The sequence below is a fragment of the Rhipicephalus sanguineus genome, chromosome 4 (genome assembly GCF_013339695.2).
Source record: "Rhipicephalus sanguineus isolate Rsan-2018 chromosome 4, BIME_Rsan_1.4, whole genome shotgun sequence".
Taxonomy (NCBI): Eukaryota; Metazoa; Arthropoda; class Arachnida; order Ixodida; family Ixodidae; genus Rhipicephalus; species Rhipicephalus sanguineus.
This window is the reverse complement of record NC_051179.1, coordinates 52407304-52429091: the sequence shown is the minus strand read 5'-3', so window position 1 is coordinate 52429091 and position 21788 is coordinate 52407304. Positions and strand designations below refer to the sequence as shown.

Here is a 21788-nt window from a genome sequence, read left to right as displayed (position 1 = left end):
AATCAACGGCGTTTTGAACAAAATTTTTATTGTTTAATCACGCACAGGAGAAATCTCACAGGCACTACCTTGGAGGTAAACAATGGCTGCTAATGGGAATGAGAGACAGAAGAAGTCGGCTTTTAGCTAACACTTACACTTCTACTTCTACTAACGTTTCCTACTGGAACATGCCAATGGCTGCTAATGCGGAATGAGAGACAGAAGAATTCGGCTTTTAGTTAACGCGCACGCTGCGAATTTTTTATTGTTCAACAACGCACAGGAGAAATCTCCCATCGGCACCACCTTGGAGGTCAAGATCTGGTACTAGCGTTACGACTGGTTACGCACTACGAGGGACGAACGGGTGCCGCTTTAAGGAGCTTCGCCCTTAAAAAAATATCATATGGCACAATGAAAAACTTGTTCGTGTGGTGAAGTGGCGTTACCGCTGTAGGTAGCGGTTAGTTCTTCAGATGGACAATACCTTTTTATGGGAAGCCTAAATATTGAGAGCAAGACCTTTAAAAAGAAGGTGAAATTTAAGAACTCACGTTTTTAGGGATTTCAGGGCATGGTACAGATATATAGAATCATCAGGATTAATTTGAACCCCTTCACTACGGCGTCTGTCGTAACATGCTATGAACTCTTGTGGCGCTAAATATTGCAGTTCAGTCAACATTAGCGCAACGGAGACGTATTATTGTGTAGGCGTATACCCGCATACGCGAGAAGTATACTCCTACTGACAATATAGATGACGCTGTGTCTAGCCAAAATCGCGCTTTCCTTGTTGCCACCTATGACCCAATGCGTTACATTTATGTGCCGGACAAGCGACTACAGCAGCGCAATGACCACCAAGCTGATTTTCTTAGCAATGACGAAGCTGTACGTACGTTGCGATACGAGGCGAGTTTGTGGCAAGTTACGGTGTATTAGCAGCATCGCGGTTTGCTGACACCCCTCTTGCTATTGTCGCGGTTATGTTGTAGTGCGTCTCCGCTGCATTATAACTGATAACTATAGCTTACAACTTACAACTTACCACTGCAACGTAAAAATATAACTTGCAGCTACAATTTACGACTATAATATCGAACTATACAACTAAACATATACAGCTTCCATTACAACCTTCAACTTTACAATCAATGCTGTTGGCACGTATTCCTGCCAACAAGAGAAAAAAAACGCTTACTCGTTCGACAAAGCTATTTCGCAACTGCCGTTAAGATGTCCGGAGCTTCTTCCCTAGAAGCATCCGCTACACGCAAACTGCTTGTCTGTCCCTGTCGAACAAAGTACGCAGTATTCTAAACGTCAATCAACTTCACGTGATGTAAATGTAAATAACGAACGGAATCATCAATGTCGCCGTGGGACGTACGTCGACCATTCTTTCAACGTCGAACGCCGAACGAAACATTGCACAAGACGAAGCACATCGAAGAAGTGGTTAAACGCTTTTTCGCCGAGCTCAATTTGTGTCCTTTCTTCTGCCACCGCTGAATGATGCGACGCGAGGCGCTCAAGCACGTCCCGGCGTTATAGTGAAAGTGTTTGGTAGGAAAGGGCTCACTGACACAGATTGCTGGTGACTGAGAGAGAGAGAGGGGCCTTTGGATATATAGAGGTGGGCAAGGCGTCGCCGCAGTCGCTTCTTGATCCACGACGTCCGTCACTAAACGCAAGGAAGGCCATGCGTAACGTGGCCAAACACACGACGCACCACCACTCACTCGGCACTTCCCATGCCTTGTCGAAGCGTCCACGTCGGTGGCGTATAGTTGGGGTGGGCGACACATCGAAGAAGAATCGATTGTACATCACCGCCCCACAGTGGCTCGTACGGCGTCGCCCCCTTCCCTCCTCCCCTTCCATACACCACGACGTCTTCGAGTGAACGCCAGAAGAAGGTAGCGGCGGGGACGGCCCTTGGAATTGGAAGGTAGCCATATACGCTGTCCATGGCTGGCTCTATAGCGTGCGTCAGCACCAGTTGAGATGAGCTGCCGCGTTGCACGTACTAGCAAGCGCAAGCTCTTTCGTTGCTAGGAAATAGCACCCTTCAGGAGAGAGTCGAGCGATAAAACAGAGCGCGGAAACGCGAGTTGCTCGTTATATGGATTGTATTGCACTCGCGGTTCTGCTTCGTCGCGTACACGCCGCTGCTCCAGTGCCAGCGATGCCGAAGACCAAGAGCGAGCTACTGATTGTACTCGTTTTAACAGGTGAGTTCACATGAAATTCGTTTCTCTACCTCTGTCTCTCCTATACTCCTGTTATTTATTTCAGCTTACAGAGGTCAACGCGTTTGTCTAGAATGCTCGAGTGGCACGTTCCGGACTGCACTGGCGAGGTCTGCCGACTACGCCTGGTTTGAGATAGGCCACATCTAATGATGCATCATTGGTGGCAGCGCATACGTAGATTTGGGCTATCTCAAACCACGCGTTCTCGGTACACGCCTTTTATGCAGTCCTAAATACGCAGCCCCAGCGTTCTAGACAAGCCTGTTGAGCTCTGCACATTGTTGGTTAATGCAACGACAACTTCGTCAGACAGATATGCAGTGATGGGCAGATAGGGATTCTGTGCTGTCGCGCTTGCTATAGTGGTAACAGCAAGGGCTAATGCCAACTCCGTTAATTAAGGAGTATGCGTGTCTACCTCATATTTATGCTATTTATTTCCGACACCTTTCGTACACCCTCGTGAAATGTGTTTGCCTGCCTGTGCCTAGTGAGAATGAACGTATTTACCCTGGGGAGAACGAAAATCCGAATGAATGAAGTTTAGTGCAGCACACTCATCTAGACCCGCATAAACGGGGTGTTCAGCTGGACCGTTTGCCCTCAGAGTGATATAAAATAAAAAAGGTAACTGTCGCGAACGATGCTATATATTAAATGTCTGGGCTTTGTTCTGTACATGCAGCATGATATCAGAGTCGTGTCTACGACTTGGTTTGAAAAATCGAAATTATATGACGTCACTATGCGCACAGATGTGTCGTGTCCAGAACGTCAACTAAAAGAGAAAAAGGAACTTAAACAATCTTGAGTAACTATTGTCAAAGAGAGTATTGCGAATTGTCAAAAGATGGTGAGTGCAAATACCATCTTAAGGCATCCTCGCTAGGCATCACAGGAGAAGGAGAGAGCAGTGTCATATGCCTTCGGCGCTGTGGGCGTGCTGTCTGACTCTGGTGAACGCTTGGATTTGGAATGCAAAAAATAGAACCAGCGAGAAAAGGCATCTTCATTATACATTTGTCAAAAGCATCCACAGCTGACTGCGTTGGTACGGATGCATTCCTGAAACGTGACAAGCGTAAGAACTAAGTCTTCATGTCAGCCTTTATGCCAGTCTCTGTGATGATGCGCGTTATAACGACGATGATGCAGGTAGTTATTTTCAACTGTGTAAAATTGTGAGCCGCGTCGTAGTGATATAACCGGCTGATATTTTTGAGTGACTTCTAAATATGGAGAGTGACTTCTAAATATGAAAAATCCTTGAACACGAGGTGTCACTGGAGCGAACATGTCGACAACTGGTCTTGTCTTCTTCAAGGCAGCAACTTCCAGCCTTAGCGCTTGTATGTGCTATTCTGCAGTTTTCACCTTGTATGTACCTTCTGCAGTTTTCAGGTTATCAGCATACGCCACGACATGCCGTGGTATGAGAGTTTGACAGTGGCCCTCGATACACTTTTCACCGCATGTGCAATAGTACTGCTCTCCAATCACGCCTCAGGCAGGCCAAGTTCTTGCTTGTGAATAATTAATTCATTTCAGCCGTCGTCACGGGCGCGCCTCCTCACCAGTGCAAGCCCGAACCAACACCTAACTGCTCACTCGTATTCCCCAGCATTTTGGTAAGCCATACTTTTAAATGCGAAGCATTTCTTAGGGAACCTTTTTTTCTATCTATCTATCTATCTATCTATCTATCTATCTATCTATCTATCTATCTATCTATCTATCTATCTATCTATCTATCTATCTATCTATCTATCTATCTATCTATCTATCTATCTATCTATCTATCTATCTATCTATCTATCTATCTATCTATCTATCTATCTATCTATCTATCTATCTATCTATCTATCTATCTATCTATCTATCTATCTATCTATCTATCTATCTATCTATAACTTGGTGTAGACCAAAATTGGAATGGGAAGGTAAGAGGGTTTGGCGAATATGATTGTCTGGTCACGACATGAATAACGTGAAAATCCTGCCGCGTACGTCGTCAAACCCTTTCCTCCAGACACATGTGGCACATACCCGTATACGGTAAGTGGGTATGCGCCACAGGAGATTGACAGTTTATATCTTCCCAGGAACGGCAAGAACAGACATTGGTAATTTACATGGGGCAGCGTAAAGAAAAACTGACATCGGCAGCGTTGACTCGACGAATGGAAAGAATAAAGACCACGATGCCAACAGGAATCGAACCCAAGCATTGTGCGTGGAAGTCAGGTATTCCACCACACCACGTCTCGAGACTGCTTTAGAAAAAGACCCTATGCAGGCGTAGTGTCGGTGCAGCGTCAATTGTGGTTGCAGTGCACGCTATCTAATTTTATAACAAAACAATAAACATTACATATGTACCCTTTGAAACAGGAATCATACCGGGTTAACGTCAATTGTGGTTCCAGTGTTGGCTCCACTTTCACAGAAGTCTAATAAACATTTCATTTGTATTCCTATGATTCAGCAAGCTGTATACAAACGTTGCTCGACTGCGGAGAATACGCTAACGAAAGTTACGTATGATATTCATATCGTCGCACCGTAAAATGTACTTCGTTTCGATAATGCTCACGTCTGAGCCCTAAAGTAAGTGCTGGTGTTACGTCAGACCATAAGTTACCCTTTAAACGCCAGTGTAGTCGACGTGCCTGGTAAGGCCACGATGTGCACCCAACTACTACGATTACAAAAACACGTCGATCGACCTCCTAACGCTTGGCTTTAAGCCAAAACATGCAGCATAGACAACTACTCGCTGACTGCTTCGCATAACACCGATTCCCACAAGGCGTGGGATCTGCAGAATTTTTTGTTAGTGATTGGTTGTATGCGTGTAATGGCACAATCACATGTTCCACCATATCAGCACGTTTCCCCTCTTCAGGGTTAGGTTATGTTAGGTTCGATTGGTAGGGTAGCAAACCTGACGCGCGTCTGGTTGACCTCCCTGTCTTTGCTACCTATCCTCCCCCTCCTCCTTGGTAAGCCACTGTCTACGTTCAAAGCACTTATCTGACAGCTACGTATCCTGCTTTGGATCGACGTATCAGTTTTTACAGCAGGTGACGCTAATCCATGAGCGTAGCAACTGACCGCAAACTCAGATTCTAGCAGTCTCATGCTCACCAGATACCAAGAACGAAGCCAAACAGAAAGTACGCAAGCAAGCGCACAAGTTTGCGTCTTTTCCTTGCCCCCGTCTTATTTCGCGTCTGAGATCCGTTCCATCCAAACACTCTTCACCATATTCAACTTCGTTGGCAATAGTCTTTCGAGTCTCCTTCCTTATACGGTGCACAGTGTTTGCGGACGTGGAACCAGACCACCGACATCGTGGCAGGCAAGCCCGCATCGCACACGCGCGGACGGAATGTGATCCGCCAGAACGCTGCGCTAAATCCGCCTAAAGCCGCGCAAACTCAAGTCAGAGATCCATCTTGACATTATCATGTCAAGCTGCGAGCCCGCATAAACTTTCGTTCCCTAAGCCTCTGTCTCCAGGCCTCGGTACATGAAAACGCTGTCTCTTTGCCCTTGGAGCTCAAGCTAAGCGTTCGTTCGTTTCTTGTCCGATTTATTGTTTTCGAGACTGTTTCCCGAGCAAATAACATCCACTGTTCTGTTGACAGCGACAGGACAGGAAAGGCTTGACAGGAAGCTTGAAAAGCATTTTACTCGACAGCGCAACTCTACACAAGCCGGAAGAATGACGAGCTACGCGAAAAGGTATTGAGTGCATCTCATACTTCGAAGCCTTTATTGGCAACGTCTACAATGCGCACCGTGTCGTGCCAGTACACACAATACTAAATCAAGACCAGCAATTCAATGTGCTGTCAAGTTGGAGTGAAATGGAAAAGCAAGAAGCTAACATGGAAAGTGCATTTCCTTTCCATTTACTGAAGATGCCACGACATTGGTGAGGTCCATGCACAGACGCCCGATTTGACATCGGAACATATTCTGCACTCGAATGGCGCCATGAAAATACAAAAAAAATATGGTTGACGATGCGAATGAAAAAAAGGAAGATGAAGACGAGGAAGAGGTGGAAGAGGACGATGAGAAGGAGGGCGTGAAAGATTGTAGAGCATTGTTACGTTACTGCGCACCACTTGGAGGACGAAGACTGAACCACATGAACACAAGCGGTGCGCAGTAACGTAACAATGAATAGATACCAACTAGCCCAAACAAGTACCCTTATAAATTATAGAGCACATATATGGGGGGGGGGGGGTACTGGGTCATGTGTGCAAATCAGTCTTTCATGCTAACCTTAACGAAGAAAATTTAATGCGTGGTTAAGCAGCCAGACGCGGATGGAGGAGCAACTTTTTTTAGTTTCAAGTTTTAAAAAATACTGAAAACTACCTAACTGATGCAGAGAAAGAAAGGAGAGAAAAAAATAATCTTTTTTTATTCACATAATGTAAGGAGATGTTGGCGCACAAATAAGGCGCCGGCTACTCCTTAGCTCTTGGTGTACATAGGGTCCAAATTTCTAATCACAATTAACCCGCAGTACATACAAAATACAACTTAGCGTAACAGTCAAGGCATAACATAACAGTCAAAACAACATATTCAACAATCACATATATGTGTACACACGGAGATGTTAAAAAAAATGAACAGCAACTGTTGCATAACATAACCAAGACAAAAATGGTCAACACGCACATAAATATACACTCTGCCGTTAATACAAAACAAAGCTTAAATGCGCTAGTAATGGCCAAGGATGCCACTCTCTTCAAGAAAAATTTTCAATGCTCTTAAAGCAAACTTCTGTAAGCCTCTTCTTGGCCACGGGCCCAAAAGTTTCCTTAAACTTAGTGGTCTGCGGTCTAATGTTATTAACGATGATTTAAGTCGGCGTCTTGGTGCGTCGTGCTGTGGGCATTCTAGGAGGTGATATATGTCTTCATCTACGAATCCACAATCACATTCAGGAGTTTCAGCGCGGCCAATTCTGTGTAAAAAATGCTTGGTGTAGGCAGTTCCTAGCCTTAATCGGTGAATAAGGGTTTCCACACTTCTGTCTAAAGATATCGGAATTTCAAATTCGATAAGTGGATCTACATGATATAAATCACAGCTTTTAGAATTTTCGTCGAACCATGTATTTCTGCGAAACATTTTAAACGCACAATCTTTCAATATGTTTAGAAAAATAATGTAGAAGCTTAGCAAACGCGGGTCACGAGAAATTTTTCCACGGCAACGCACACATTCGCGGGGGCGCACATCGGCATGTACGCTCGGAGTGAGTGAGTCGCAGCTTTGTTCTCGGGCATAAAAATGCAGAACAGCTGTTCAAGCGCAGGCAAAGCTAAGAGCATGTGAATTTGAAGTAATAAAATTTCAAAAGTGCCTTTTTTTATATAGACTGCTGAATTCAGCATCACATCTCTGCGGATTGGCACAGAGGGATATTATAGGTTATTTGATTGTTTCAATGCGCCGCGAATTGAAAGGTTTGACAACGTGGTGGTACTTTACGATATACAACCATTGCATCTCGCCGGCTCACGCATTTGGGGCAGAAACATGGACATTACAAAGAAACTCGAGAATAAGCTGCAGAGCACCCAGCGTGCCATGGAACGAAAAAGTATAGGCGTAACTTCAAGAGGTAGGAAGACAGCAGAGTGGATCATTGGAGTAGATATGTATATAGAGATATTAAATAGATGTTAAGAGGAAAAATAATGGACCTGGGCAGGGCACGCCATGAGAAGGGCAAACAACAGATGGTGAGTTAGAGCGTCGGAATGGGTGCCAAGAGATGGGAATGCGCCGGCGAGGACGGCAAAGCGTTAGGTGGAGAGACGAAATTAAGAAGTTTTAAGACACGAAATAGAATCGGCTCGCGCAGGTCGGGGTGAGTTGGAGGTCACAGGGAGAAGCCTTCGTCCTGCAGTACACATAAGACAGGCTGACGATGAAGATGACGATCCTAATATTCCTGAAATGTTACACTTCATGGCTGTTATTCTTCATGGCTCTTAATTTCGGCGAGGCGGTAAAGACAGCGCTTCTCGCAATCGTGGACTCGTACATCTTTTTTCTTTTACAATAGTGTCTTTCATTGTTCAGTCACGACACGTGCCACGACGTCATTGTTGTTTGTTTCCCTGCCCCGGTGTCCGTTTTTTTCTACGATGTGCCACAGCTCTCAAATATCGACTCTTCGCGCACTTCGCGCCAAACTAAAGCGCACTTCGTAAGATGGCGCCACAGCTCCACTTGTGTCCCACAAGGCTAGCGCGGCAGAGGCACCTCTGCGACAGCTGTAAAATACTCGCCCGAGAAATAAAAATTTTAAAAAAAATATCAAAAAACGTATCAACTGTACTTATTGTGAGGGTTCGTATTTTGTCTGTTTCGTATTTAAAGCGAAGATCTTCCTCCCATTTCAGTCGGCGTTCGGTACATGTCCTTGATTTTTTTTTTCACGTCGTAGGAACACCAGCCGGACTTCAGTAAATAGCACTGAATGTTGACTGAAAAAAAAATTTTTTTGGGGGGGAAGGAATATTCAGACACCTCCACCCCGTAATTTTTACGTTTGGTATGTGTATAGATACGCGGACACATACAAACACCCTCACAAGCACACATAAAGAGAAGTCGCACCTCTCTCCACCCCCACCCCCCTTTCCGAAAAAATTTCTGGCTATGTCTTTGAGAGCATATATATATGTGTGTGTATTTTCGAGTTATTTGCTCTTCATAATTTTGGCAATGAGGAAACGCTTCTGCAGTTTCGTTCCTGCTGGCTTAAAATTTCTGCTTGTCCTTTTCTTCAGCAATTTCTTCCCACCCTGTTTCTAAAAACATATATGCTCTTCGCATATAATTGTGAATTCAAACGTTTGTTCGTTTCTTTGCTGTGGAACTGTGTTGGGCTGCATTGTCACGGCTGCTGTTACTTAGGTTTGGATACAGCTTATACAAATGGATTTATGCGCCCATAAGCCGAAACACCGTTTGCATTACCTTGCATTTCTCTTATATACCCGGCAGTTGGCATTCCTTGTAACTTTAGCTCCGCTATATCCAAAATTAAATTTCGTGTACCCCTATGCATATTGTTTTTTTTTTTCCTCATTTGTTTTCGTGCTTCGTACTTCGTTTTCGTACATCACACAATAAGGGGCCTCGGACAAGATTACGCGAAGCTGTGCAAACCTTAATTGCGTCGAAGCTAGAAAACAATAGCCTCAGTGATCACAAGTCGTTCGTGCTCCTCATCAATGCACGAAGATATATGACACGTTTCGTCTCCTGCCTTGACCTGGTGCAGTTCTTGAACCCGTGCCAGTACGTGTGCTTCGAGCGACTCCTGCTGCCCAGCATCACCGTCAGAAAACACAACGATGGGACACTGTGCACGGTAAGCGCGAGGCAACTCGCCGTTGCGGTGACGTCACGTTCAAAGCCTCCTTTGTGCCGCATTGCTCCGTCATTTCTTTGTCTTTTTGTGGGAGAAAATCGATTGTTACTGAACGCTCCAACTGTCACATATGCACGCTCTTGAGCAGCTGTTCTGCAATAACAGCACGCAGCATCGTGCGTCATTACTTTTTGTTGCCTTCGCTCTTTTTATTTTTCGTATACGTTACGTGCTTAAAGCAAATTTTTCAAATAATACGCAGAATTGTCACAAACCGAAAACTCGATGCGAATCGTTTCTTTGCCTTACCCACTCGTGCCGCTCACACTAAGAACTTATAAGCCATGGCAGCACGAAGCTACGAATGCGTTAGATAATTGAACTGTATGAACCAGCATGAACAGCTGTACTACTGACAAGTGGCATCCTGCTGGTGTGAACAGCGGTGAGTGCGTGCTCGCGCTCTGTTCAGCGTGAAAAAGAAATCGTTTTACAGACTAAGGTCCCATAGAACAAGGGCTGTCGCCCACGCATGATAAAGAACATATCAAACCAGCGAGAAAATCGAGATAATACGAAACAATAACGGAAACGACAGTGGCTCTTTCTTCCTTGAGCGCTTACGGTAGTGGCTACTTTCAAATCTTCCGTTTTACGTTTCTCTCTCCATCATGTCCCCTTTCCTTGGGTAGCGATCTGGAGAGAGGGAGAGAGATGATGTCGAGGAGAGAAAAGACGCTGTGACTTGCGTCTGGTTGAAACTGCTGCCTTCCTCCCCTCCCCCCCCCCCCCCCCCCGCTTCTCCTCCTCCTCCTCCTTTCTCTCTCTCTCTCTGAATGTTCCATTCGCGTTTAAGTATAGACGTGTGCTGCTAACAAGACGTTAAGTGCTAATGTGTAACTGAACGGAAAATTACTATTAAGTGTGATTAAGCCTGTGACTAGCGAGAGTTTCGGGGAACTTGCTTGAGAGCGCACTTAATTAAAATTCCACTCGTGAATATTAATGAGACTGGCTAATTGAGAAGGAGGAAATTTGATCAGGTCATGTAAAGAATCAGCGAGTTCAAGTGCGCGGGAGCACTGAAACGAATGTAATTAGATGCGGGAAATCGATCCAAAACTGGTCGCCTCCTCGACAGCGTGAGAGGCTGTCAGAATTGCAAGGTCTATGTGCTAACTTTTTCGCAATTTTCTTTTCGAAATTCCCTGTTCCGTGAATTATTGCTACGTTCATATGCGTGCGTAAAAGGGAACATGCCCCCCCCCCCTCATCCCTCCTCCCCTAATAACACGTATTTGCACTACGTTCTCACTGCGTTGCACATCAGTGGGAGGGATTCGAGAAGAGCTGAGGGGGAGGGGCGGCGCTGCGGTGATACTTCCCCCCCCCCCCCCCCCCCAATGGAGCTGTGTAATTGGGGGTCCTTTGTCAGCGTGTGGGTGAGCAGCCGTTCAGTCGATAAGAACCCTGCGGATGCACATGGCTACGTTGCGTGATCTACTATTGAAGTAGTTCATGAAAGGAGGATTCTAGTGATCCTTGTCTGCATTTTTTTGCTTCGGTCTTGAGAATCTCGAGAATCAAACATATAGAAGACAATACAAGAACGAGCGTTTGTGTGTGTATTGTATTCTATGAGTTTATCTCTCGCTATTCAGCGCTATACTCCGTTTCATACATCAGGTGCAACGCTATGGAAACTAGCGAGACTTCTTGCAGTAGATGCGCTCGAACCAAGATATAGTTCAATGATTTTACAACCGTATGGAATTTTTGTTTTCTTTCGTTTTTATATTGAGTAATAAATAAAGATGCTTTGTGCCTTACAAATAAACAAACCCCGTTATATATACGGTTGTCAACAGGTTCTTGTGGATCGCTTAGCGCCTCTCCGTTTTCGTATCGTGTCCTCCGCGATTAGTTCCGGTAGCTCGCAGCCGGAGCCAACCGTGGAGGCCACGTTTACAACGACGATATCCAACCGCTAGACGAGTGGACTTACACATTTTGCTGACAGAACTTCCTGCATTCGAAAAGCCGCTATATTCGCAAGACTAAATATCCACGCAGACCTGTCCACACAGACCATGTTACATTACTCTCGCCCCCGCGTATAAAGCAAGCATGCCTAATATTGACGCAGTTATCACCTGTTGGCGCGGCCAGCACTGACACCGAAGGTTTAGTTACGTCCCAGTCGATGGCGAGCGAACACTGCCGTAAAGCATGCGATAAGGACAGGTCGGACATCATCGTGGTCGTTCGTTCCACCTCACCTGCATGCCCCAGCCAAAGACGGCTGCCCCCTACAAGCGATGAAAACAGTTGACTACAGTTCGGAATTATTACATTAACTACAGTGACAACGCACCCAACTGCAACACCTTCCTCGGCATTTTATTGAATGCAAGATGTACACAGCTCTAATGTCGAGCTACGAAAAATTTATGCCATGTGTAATTATTAGGGGTGTGCTAATACTCGAACTTTCGAATATTTTTCTAATAGTGTTTGCTATTCGATTCGATTCGCCCCGGAATTTGACTATTCGAACTTGCTCAAGATAAATAAAGTGAACGTCCGATTTTTCGGACTTTCTATGGACCACGAAATCATTCAGAAAATCGAGCTGTCTGAAAAAACGAATTCATGCTTTTTTTTATTCCGCTCAAGCAGTCAAATCTGGAGGCGAGAATGCTCGAGGCCCGTGTGCTTATATTTAGGTGCACGTTAAAGAACTAGTGATGCAGAACTATCGATAGCACTATCGATACTATCGATAGCTGAGTCACTATCGAACTATCGATGGTAAAAGATACTATCGATAGTGCTATCGATAGTAAGTACTATCGATAGTTTAAGATCAACAGCGCGAACTCATTGCAGAATAAATTTAGTTCCCCGCGCGCGTGGTACATAGTGGAGCCGGAGGAGCAGGCTGAAGGGCAAGAAAGGTGACATGCTTGTGTTCTTCACCATAGTGCTTCGCTGACACATTTTCATAAAGTCAAACTATTCAGCTGTAGCGGAAGGGAAGCCGTTACATGGGGTGGAACTGCGCGGCTTCAGTTTTATATTGCATTTATATGCCGCCATTTTCACTGCGCAAATAATTTCTCTCGCCAAAAATTTGCTCATAAATTGAGCGAAGCTTATAGTTGGCTATGGCAAATATTTTGGCGATTTGACCAGCCAGCAACAGCATCGTTATTCGCACCAAGATGGATAGTTTGTCACGTGGTTGTGACGGTGAATAATGCTGCAGCAAGACTGGGAAATACGAAGCTCTTTAATTGGGCGAACGTGTGCCCAGAAAATCAAAACTCAGAATACAAGCGATACACGCTGCGCACTGATTGTGGCGAGAACAGTCGCCGGCCGTCGAGTAATCTGATAATCGGTGGAACCCTTCGTACATCAATCATCAGTGCTCGCGTAAGCTCTCGAATAAAATTGAATATTCACGTCCGGCGCGTAATCTTAAAATGTCAATAAACACGCGTGGCAGTAATATGGCTAGTAACATTACCAATGGTGCTACCGATTCGACTATCGATAGTTTATCGATAGTAGTACTATCGATAGTTAGTTTACACTGTCGATAGTTTCAAAGAAACTATTGATACTATCGATAGTCAATTTACCGATAGTTCTGCATCACTATAAAGAACCCCAGGTGGTCGAAATTGCCGTAGCCCTCCACTACAGCGTCTCTCATAATCATATCGTGGTTTTGGGACGTTAAACCCCAGATATTATTATTTAAGTGGTCAAATCGCCACAGACACGTCCGAAACAGCTTTAATGCCTCCCAGTATACACTTATCGGACATTTTGGTGCGCGCCCAGGCTCTCGCGAATACATTCGGTACCTGCCGCAAACCCCGCTTAACTGCGCGCCACACGCCAATCGCAAATTAGCGTCTCGTGATGAGCGCCGCTGATACCAGCAAAGCGCGGAATAGATTACGGCTCTGACACGTGGAGCGTTTTTGAAACGATGACGCGGAACGCAAAGACTGGCGGAAGAGCTGAGGACTCGTCCGGCTTCCCCCGATGCGTGTGCGCACGATGATGCGCACACGCAGCATTTGCTGCCGCGTGAAGCCGGTCGTTCCTAATTGTGTGCAGCACATCGCCAACCGAGCTGATGCCAGTGCGCTTGCTGTACCGTACGCTCGTTTTTGCGATCGTTCGGATAGGCCAAGTTATGACATGGCCACTCCGTTCCCGACCGCACACGAGCGCGGCGATGGCGAGTTGCTTTCGTTCGTGAACGCAACACGTCTGTGCGGCGCTCTTGGCGGTCTCGCACAAGGAGGCAGCATGAACGACGGCGCGGCGCGTCACGTGCACCACTGAGCAGGTGCCGAAGATGCTTATCATAAGAGTTGGGCGCGTTTGCTGCCTGCCGCCATCACGCCTCCGTGTATTTCCTGTGCTTATTCGTAAAGACATCGCCGCACTGCGCCGTCACAATGGGCCCATCAATTTTTTTTATACGCTTCACCCCATTACGCTCTGGCATTGCGGCAAAACTACCTATCGGACTCTGCTACGGCCGCAAACAGATTGGCTCACGAAAGCGCTGGTTCGAACCTATCTCGTATACGAGATTATCGATAGACGCGGCAGCGGTGGGGGTCTTAATTAATGCCGTTTATGACCTGAAATATGGGCAGAAATTTCGAAAAATTGGACGCCGAAGAGTTTCAGCGTCCGAAATTTCGGATGTTCTTATACATTGACGTCTATGGGGCAGATTAGGAACTCCGGACTCTAAGGGAGCGCGCCCTTGTCCGCCATATCAATTGGGCCTCCACAGAAGTTGAAGGAGGAGGAGAGGTTGAGGAAATAGCATCTTTCCCTTTCGCATGTAAAGTGTTGTCGACACCACATTGGTTGCACCAAATAATGTAAATAAATACAATTCGGCCTCTGCATTGCCTCATTCTTGATAAGACAACTAGGGAAGATAACCCCTCCAGCGATAACCCCTCCAACGCAGAAGGGGCATGTCCTTGGGGGAGGCTGTGCACCGTATGTCCAGGTAGCGCGGATGGCAGGAGTCAAGACAGCGCCCACACGAATCTCGCTAGTTCTTGGGCGGTGATTTTAAACCTCCTTGGTCCCTAAAGAAACTGCTTGTACTTATAAAAATGCATTATATCTTAGACGATTAGCCATAGAGATAGATTAACATGAAGAAACAATTCAACATAGCAGTTCATCTGTTTAGAAAAATTTATTATCACAGACGGTTAAACATCACTAACAATTCTACGTAACATTTACTTGCTAGACATACGTTTACGAGAATGACAAAACAAACTTCCTTGAAAAGAATGAAGAAACGCTATTATAAAACGTTCGTATCGACCTGCCGATGCCGATAACCTGCAAGTACATCAACGAACCCCTGGCTTTGGTTCCAGTGCGCTCATAGTGTGTGTTAAATTCAAAATATATACGCTTACAAGTACGGCTCTCAAGTTCGATTTAAATGAACATATTTCATGAAGAGTACTTTATTGTTAACTTTTATGCTTGAGCACTAGGACGGGTGAAATAAAAAAAAAATCCCCACGAAGTGAATCATGTTAGAGGAGCTTGCTCGGAGATAATCGGGTAAACCGTGAATTCTCCGTACAATTCCTCTACTGTCATATAAAGATGTGACACGTTGTTATAGTAGCGATTTTGGTCAGGTTGTTGTCGAACCACAAGCGGTCGCAGACCTTGCAGCTGTGTCCGAACGTGTGGTCGAGGTAATCGCGCTTGAAGAGCGCGTCGGCGCCACCAACTTCAGGTAGCGACCGCTTTCGGCGCTTGGCCGCTGCATCCCGCGACTGTACCTCTTCGAGGTTCTCTTGCCGCCGCTTCCGCGCTGCTTCGGCTTCGCGGGCTTGTATCTCGGGGTCCGCAAGACGCTGACGTCTCTCTGCGGCTTCGCGAGCTCTCACCGCAAGGTCTTGGCGGCGAGCCCGCGCTGCTGCTGCCTTGCGAGCCCTATGCTCCGCCGCCTTGTCTTCTACGTTCATGTTATTAGTATCGAAGCGCACTGACTGACGACTGTCGAAAGAGAGAGGAAGCGCGCAGTTGTGGCCCTCTAGCGGTCTCCTATCAAACTAGAGCACGCGCAGGAGTGGAGCGAGCGCCGCGTGCTACAGTTGGCTATGCTATATGTGGTTTTGTCTGCGTTAATATTATCATCAAGGCGCTCGAAGAACAAGAGAAAGAAGACTTATGTTTCGCGCGAGCGTGCGCTGAGCCAAGCTAGCAGGAGCAATGAGAACTAGCGGCTACTACGGCGATGGACAAGCTCCGAGCATAAGGAGCAAGCTCCTAAAAATTGCTCAGTTTGTTGAACACTTCTCTGAAGGCCTGCGCGTACTTTGTCTGAAGCTTGCCAGCTGTTCCTTCCGTAACACTAGCATTCCATGTCTCATGTTGGCAATAGGCATCGTCGAATGACCAGAGGGTGCTACGTAGTTTTCATATGACCACACAGTTAATAATAATACACTAGAGCAAAATCTAGCGCTTGTGTCTATGGGAGAGGCAACGCATGGCGCTTCAACCCAATGTTTATAGAAACGTTGCTTCAGCCAGCATGGGAATGATAGGTATAGTACACGGATTTGTCTGAGCTTCGTTCCTTCGGCTCCGTTTGGCTCCGTGTGGCCTGCAGCTGCCTTGTCGCAAGACGAAGTTCAGCAAACGTTCAGCAGTTACATTTCACCACCTTGACCTTTTTAGGCCGACCAATTCAAATCAGCTCACGAAGTTCACAATGATCCATTCTTTTATCCGAAACAAAAGCGAAAACAGAACCATAAACAAAGCCACAAGTGCGTTCGAAGCCGCAAGCACGAAGATTAGGCAAATCCATGTACTACCCATCATTCCCATCATGCTGAACGATCGCAGCGCCAGAGTTCCCTCTGGTAAATATTGTATGAAACTCTATGCAGTGGACGGTCCAGTGTCACTGACATTGACCGCTAGGGGCACGAAGAACATGCGACGCGTAAAGTCCCTGACAGGGACTTTAGCGAGGCGCGCACGTGTCCCCCCTCTAGTATGGCCTAAAGCCCCCAGATTTTAAGAGGGAAAAATCTAGGGACTTTAGTATGGCCACGGTTTGGCCACTCATGACGGGAGAAGCGTGCACCGAGTTCATGGATGGCCGCGTTCGCGTCCGGTCACGGCTCGATTTCGCTTCTTCTCTCCGTGCGTTATGGCGCTGCAGTCGCATTAACTCGCCTGCGTTTCCCTTGTGTTTATCTTGTGTTTATCTGCTCTTTTTCGTTATTTTGTGTTCTTTTCTTTTGTTTATATGTTATTTTCTGTTCTTTTCTGGTGATGATCTGATTTGTTTTGCGATTACTTATTTTCGGTTGTATGGTCTTCTTTCTACTATCTGCTTCTCCGAGCGTGGTGCATCTAACTCCCGGCTATAGTGTACTAGAATAATCTCCTAGTGACGCGTCCAGGAGGCAGGGACAATAGGCCGGTTGAAGCAAACGCCGGTAGACGCCACTGGTGGCGTTGCTGCGCTTTTTTCTAGTCGCGGAGCCAGTTCGCGCCGGTTTGGGCCGGTTCAGACGCGCTTTGCAGCTGCTTGCCTCGTGCGCGTCCCCTGCGACGCTACGTTCAACGTCGCAGTTCTTGTGAAAAAAAAAAAAAATGGTGGATGACTTTTTTTTCTCTGGACGCTTACATGTGGGATGCTTCCATGTAGTACGTCTCATTGCACGCCGTAAAATGAGGTAAGGAAACGCCGGAATATTCTTGTTTAGCTGCGTTTCTGTAACCGAGAATAAATTACGAAAAGTTTGCCACCATCAATATGCGTCCGTCGAGGCCGTTATTTCATCGTACGCCTTCTGGCATAGCAACGCAGCGTAGACGTTGCTGAGCACTTTTGTGTAGTTTGCGATGAGCATGCGATTTAAATGTTGTGCTAGGTATTGCGCAATAGAAGCAGAACATGCAGAGTTACTCATATCATGGGTTTGTGCAAATGGATGATAAAAAAATGCGAATAGATACTGCTGCAGGCCATGTCTCGAACTGCAATGAATCCGCCGGTCTGCGGCATTTACGCTAGCAGACGACTAGAAAAAGGCGCAGTGCCGGCACCTGGTGGCGTCTACACAAACGGGCACGCGCGCTCCTTCTCAGACGCGTCACTAGTACGCTATACTCCCGGCGCTGGCCTTTCGCTGTCGCTTCGCTGGCTTGGACCGTCGGCGACGGTGGTGTTCAGGGGGCAAGAAAGCGCTAGCGTTCCAAACATGCAGCCTGCTCGGCTTATGTGCATCAAACATGAGGCCCGAGTGGCACCAGCGCGAGACATGAGGCTGCGTGTCGCCAACGCGAGACATTTGCCGGTTAATAAACTGTTCCGCAGTTAAAAACTGCACATTTTCGCGATTTCAGCAAGCGTTCCACCCCAAGAAACATCCGGTCACTTCATTTATCATTCTCTAACACCGACGCGGAAACCGTGTTTTTAAGTTGCCTCAGAGTAAGGAAAGTGTCTTTTTGCGTTTACGGATAAAAGCAGGGCGCATGCAATTCAATAGTACCTCTTGTAATCTTGAGTCTAAGAATATTTTTTTGATATATTTGGTTAAACACACAGAGAAAAAGGGTTGAAAGTGCGCGGGCTACTCGCCTAGGCTTTTCTTCTTCGCCAGTGCTAGTATGCTACGTCGGTGGGCAAAACCGGAATCCGTCCAGGGTCTGTGTAGTGTTGGCCATAGATGAATAATGCTGGCTACGAAGTTGGCTAAGAAGGTAACTGAACGTAATTAGGGATAATTAAAGGTTCTGTTAGTCCCTTTCCCTCCCGTTTACCGTTAAGTCGCCCCTGATTCTTTTTTTTTTAAGCGTAGCTTTCATGAGTTACAGATTTCGGTAGCGGCGGCAGCATATTTCGCGAAAAGCCCGGCACCCTCGAGTGCACAGAAATGCGGGTGTATACAAATGTGGCCACCGATAGTGCGTCGTCGGTCACATTCTTATTTGTATGCGTCGTTTTCCCAATAATTGATGCTCCCTCAATCGTGAGCTTGACGGCTATCAGCCGTTTCTGATATGCCACTCTGACCTTTTAGAGAGGTAACTTGCCCTTTCACGTTGCCATATTTCATTGTTTTCTGCATGACCGTCGTTGCTGCCTGCAGCAACAAAAGTGTCGAGCTGCCAAGCACGTGAGTGGTCCTATTGCGGGCACGGAGGAAGGATAAAGATGGGAGGGAGCATTGCGCAATGAGAAAGAAAGAAAGAAAGAAAGAAAGAAAGAAAGAAAGAAAGAAAGAAAGAAAGAAAGAAAGAAAGAAAGATAGATAGATAGATAGATAGATAGATAGATAGATAGATAGATAGATAGATAGATAGATAGATAGATAGATAGATAGATAGATAGATAGATAGATAGATAGATAGATAGATAGATAGATAGATAGATAGATAGATAGATAGATAGATAGATAGATAGATAGATAGATAGATAGATAGATAGATAGATAGATAGATAGGCACAACACAAGAAAGAAATGAGAAATAGTAGTTCAGGCACGCTCACGCCTAAGGCGGAAGCCTTAGACGCCTCATCAAATGCGAAAATTGACCGTCGGCGTCCCGCGTCGGCGTCGTCAACACGAGCCATGCAAAAAGTCATCGTAACGTTATCACGTCACCATATATGACATCATCATGACGTCACAGACCACTAGAACTTGTGACATCATGACGTCTCGTAACGCGACGTCACATGATGACGTCATCACACGACACCTTCGTTCGGTCAAAGGTGGGCCGATCACGGGGGCTGTGCAAAACCAGCTGAGGTGGAGAAAGTTGATAGAGCGGTAGCTTGAGCTATAGTTGGTGATTTGGAACTGACATATTTGCACAGCGCAAAATGGACGAGGACAGATGAAAGGACACAACGCCGGCACAACACATTTTAGAAGAACTTCTTGCTGGGCGAGTTGGTGCATGTCTGTGGCGGGAATCGTTGCGCATTCAATCGGACGAACACAGGAAGGAAAGGACAGAGTAAACGGAAAGATCGCAACAGAGTAAACAGCAAGAGCGCTCTTTCCGTTTACTCGGTCCTTTCCTTCCTGTGTTCGTCCGATTGAATGCGCAACGATTCCCACCACAGGCACAACACAACGCCGGTGTTGTGTCCTGTCATCTGTCCTCGTTCATTTTGCGCTGTGCAAATATGTAGATGGAGAAAGCCTTCAGTTAGGGGCGGGGGAGGATCGATACATCAACCGATAAGAAAAAAAGGATGGCTTTCGCCTTCGCGTTGTCTTAGGCGAATACATAAGGGACCCTGTGACTTTTTTTTTTCTTTTTTTCGCAGCCCGCTTTCGGCTTCTTGGGCATTGGAACCTGCCACAACGGCACCTGCGTCCAGCCCGCGTCTCACGGGCCCTCGACGGTGCAGCCGGTGACTCGTAGTCCTCCAAGGGGCACATTCTTGCCGAGAGACTTGCTGACGCCCTCAGAGCATGCACACCCCTCGACAATCGTAACAGGAACCACGGATCACACCGATCGCTCAACGGCCGCTACTGAGGAGCGCACTGCAGCGACTTCTCGACCAACTCACAGAATGCCTTGAATCACGCACAAGTTCCTATTATTGCGTTTTCGATCTTTTTTTTCCGTTGGAAACTGTATACCGAGCCCTCTAAATCGCATGTATACGATTGCAACATTGCCTGTGTTTCTCCTGCGCACGGCTCTATCGTGTAGGGTTGTTTTTTATTTTTATTTTTTTTTTGCTCGCTGCACCTGTGCAGAAACATTGTTTATGATTCAGCACAGATGAGAAATGAGTGAGAATTTATAAACAAGGCATATTGTGCTGCGAACGATACTGGCTCTTTGCGAGCTTACCCCTGCGTTGTAGTGTATTGCCGATATTTAAAAAAAAATAAACGAAGTAGTACAGTTATTGCTTCGGTATCTCTTTTCTTTTTTCGTAATTTCGCTAGGTGAAGGATTAAAACACGAAGTGAACAATAAAAATACGAAGTAAACATTAAACGTAAAGGACTCATCGACTCCGAGTTTAACGTCACGAGCTATCGAAGCACTACTAATATAATGCACCTTTGAGAATATTCATGGGTTGTACCGCAAGCAAAATGAAACTGCAAAAGCCAATAAAGTACGTGCCCGAAGGCTCTCACACGCTTTGAAACAGCATGCGCATCGCAGGTTTATTTTTTTTTATTCCGATAGCGATTATATGGCACTCTCGATGGGTTTTTGCTGTCGTTGTAACCGTTGCCGTCGCCGTCACGTCTCGTATAAAGTTCAAACCGATAACACCGGCCGCGCATCGTATGTTCAAACCGCGAGTAAAAGCGCGCGGGCGCTGGCGACGAACGCGGCTGAAGCAGAGATGACTGACTGAAAAACATTTATTCACAGGAGTCATGTACAGGGAGGGTGGGGAGCGGTCCTTATGGGGCCGCCCCTTACAAACACTAGGTGGGTTCCCTCTTACGGGAGCCCATTGGTGTCGGCCGGGGCCCGGGCCCGCACGGCCAAGGCCCGTTGGGCCGTCAGGTTAGAGCAGCCAAGCAGGGCTGCCTCCCAGTCCTTCAGGGAAGGGTTGGGTAGAAGGGATAGGTCTGGCGTTTTTTGGCACGCCCACATCATGTGTAAAAGATCACAGGAATTTTCCTCGCAGTGCGTACACTTCCCCGTGCAAGCGGGGTCGAAGTGTTTGAGTACCAACTGCGCTTGAGCAGCAGCGCTTGAGCAGCAACTGCGAACTTTGATCAGAACGGCGAGGTCGCGAGCGCTGCCGCGCACTGTATCTCGGCAGACCTCCTACATGAGCGTATTCTTCTACACCAGCGTTTTGTAGAGTTACGCGAGATCGGATCCAAAAAGGTTGGCTGCTAGCCTTACTTCATATAACATTACAATTTGTTGCTATCGCATTCATTGCTTCGCCCTTAGGGCGAAACTGATTTTTTTTTATCTAACGCGTGCTGTGTCGACCCCTTCACCTAAGCTACCATCGTACGTATGTAAAATGGCCAACAGACCACGTTTTACTATTCAGAACATTCCAAGGT

The 21788-nt window shown here is 46.4% G+C and overlaps 1 protein-coding gene across 1 annotated transcript; it reads left to right on the top strand.

Annotated features, from left to right (window-relative positions):
* The first annotated feature begins 1664 nt into the window (after positions 1 to 1664).
* LOC119389999 (uncharacterized) lies at positions 1665 to 20871 on the top strand. Its single transcript, XM_037657498.2, has 4 exons — positions 1665 to 2219; positions 3789 to 3868; positions 9574 to 9663; positions 20054 to 20871. Exons 1-4 carry the CDS (start codon positions 2111 to 2113, stop codon positions 20312 to 20314), a joined length of 540 nt encoding a protein of 179 aa, XP_037513426.1. The 5' UTR covers positions 1665 to 2110; the 3' UTR covers positions 20315 to 20871.
* The last annotated feature ends 917 nt before the right edge of the window (positions 20872 to 21788 follow it).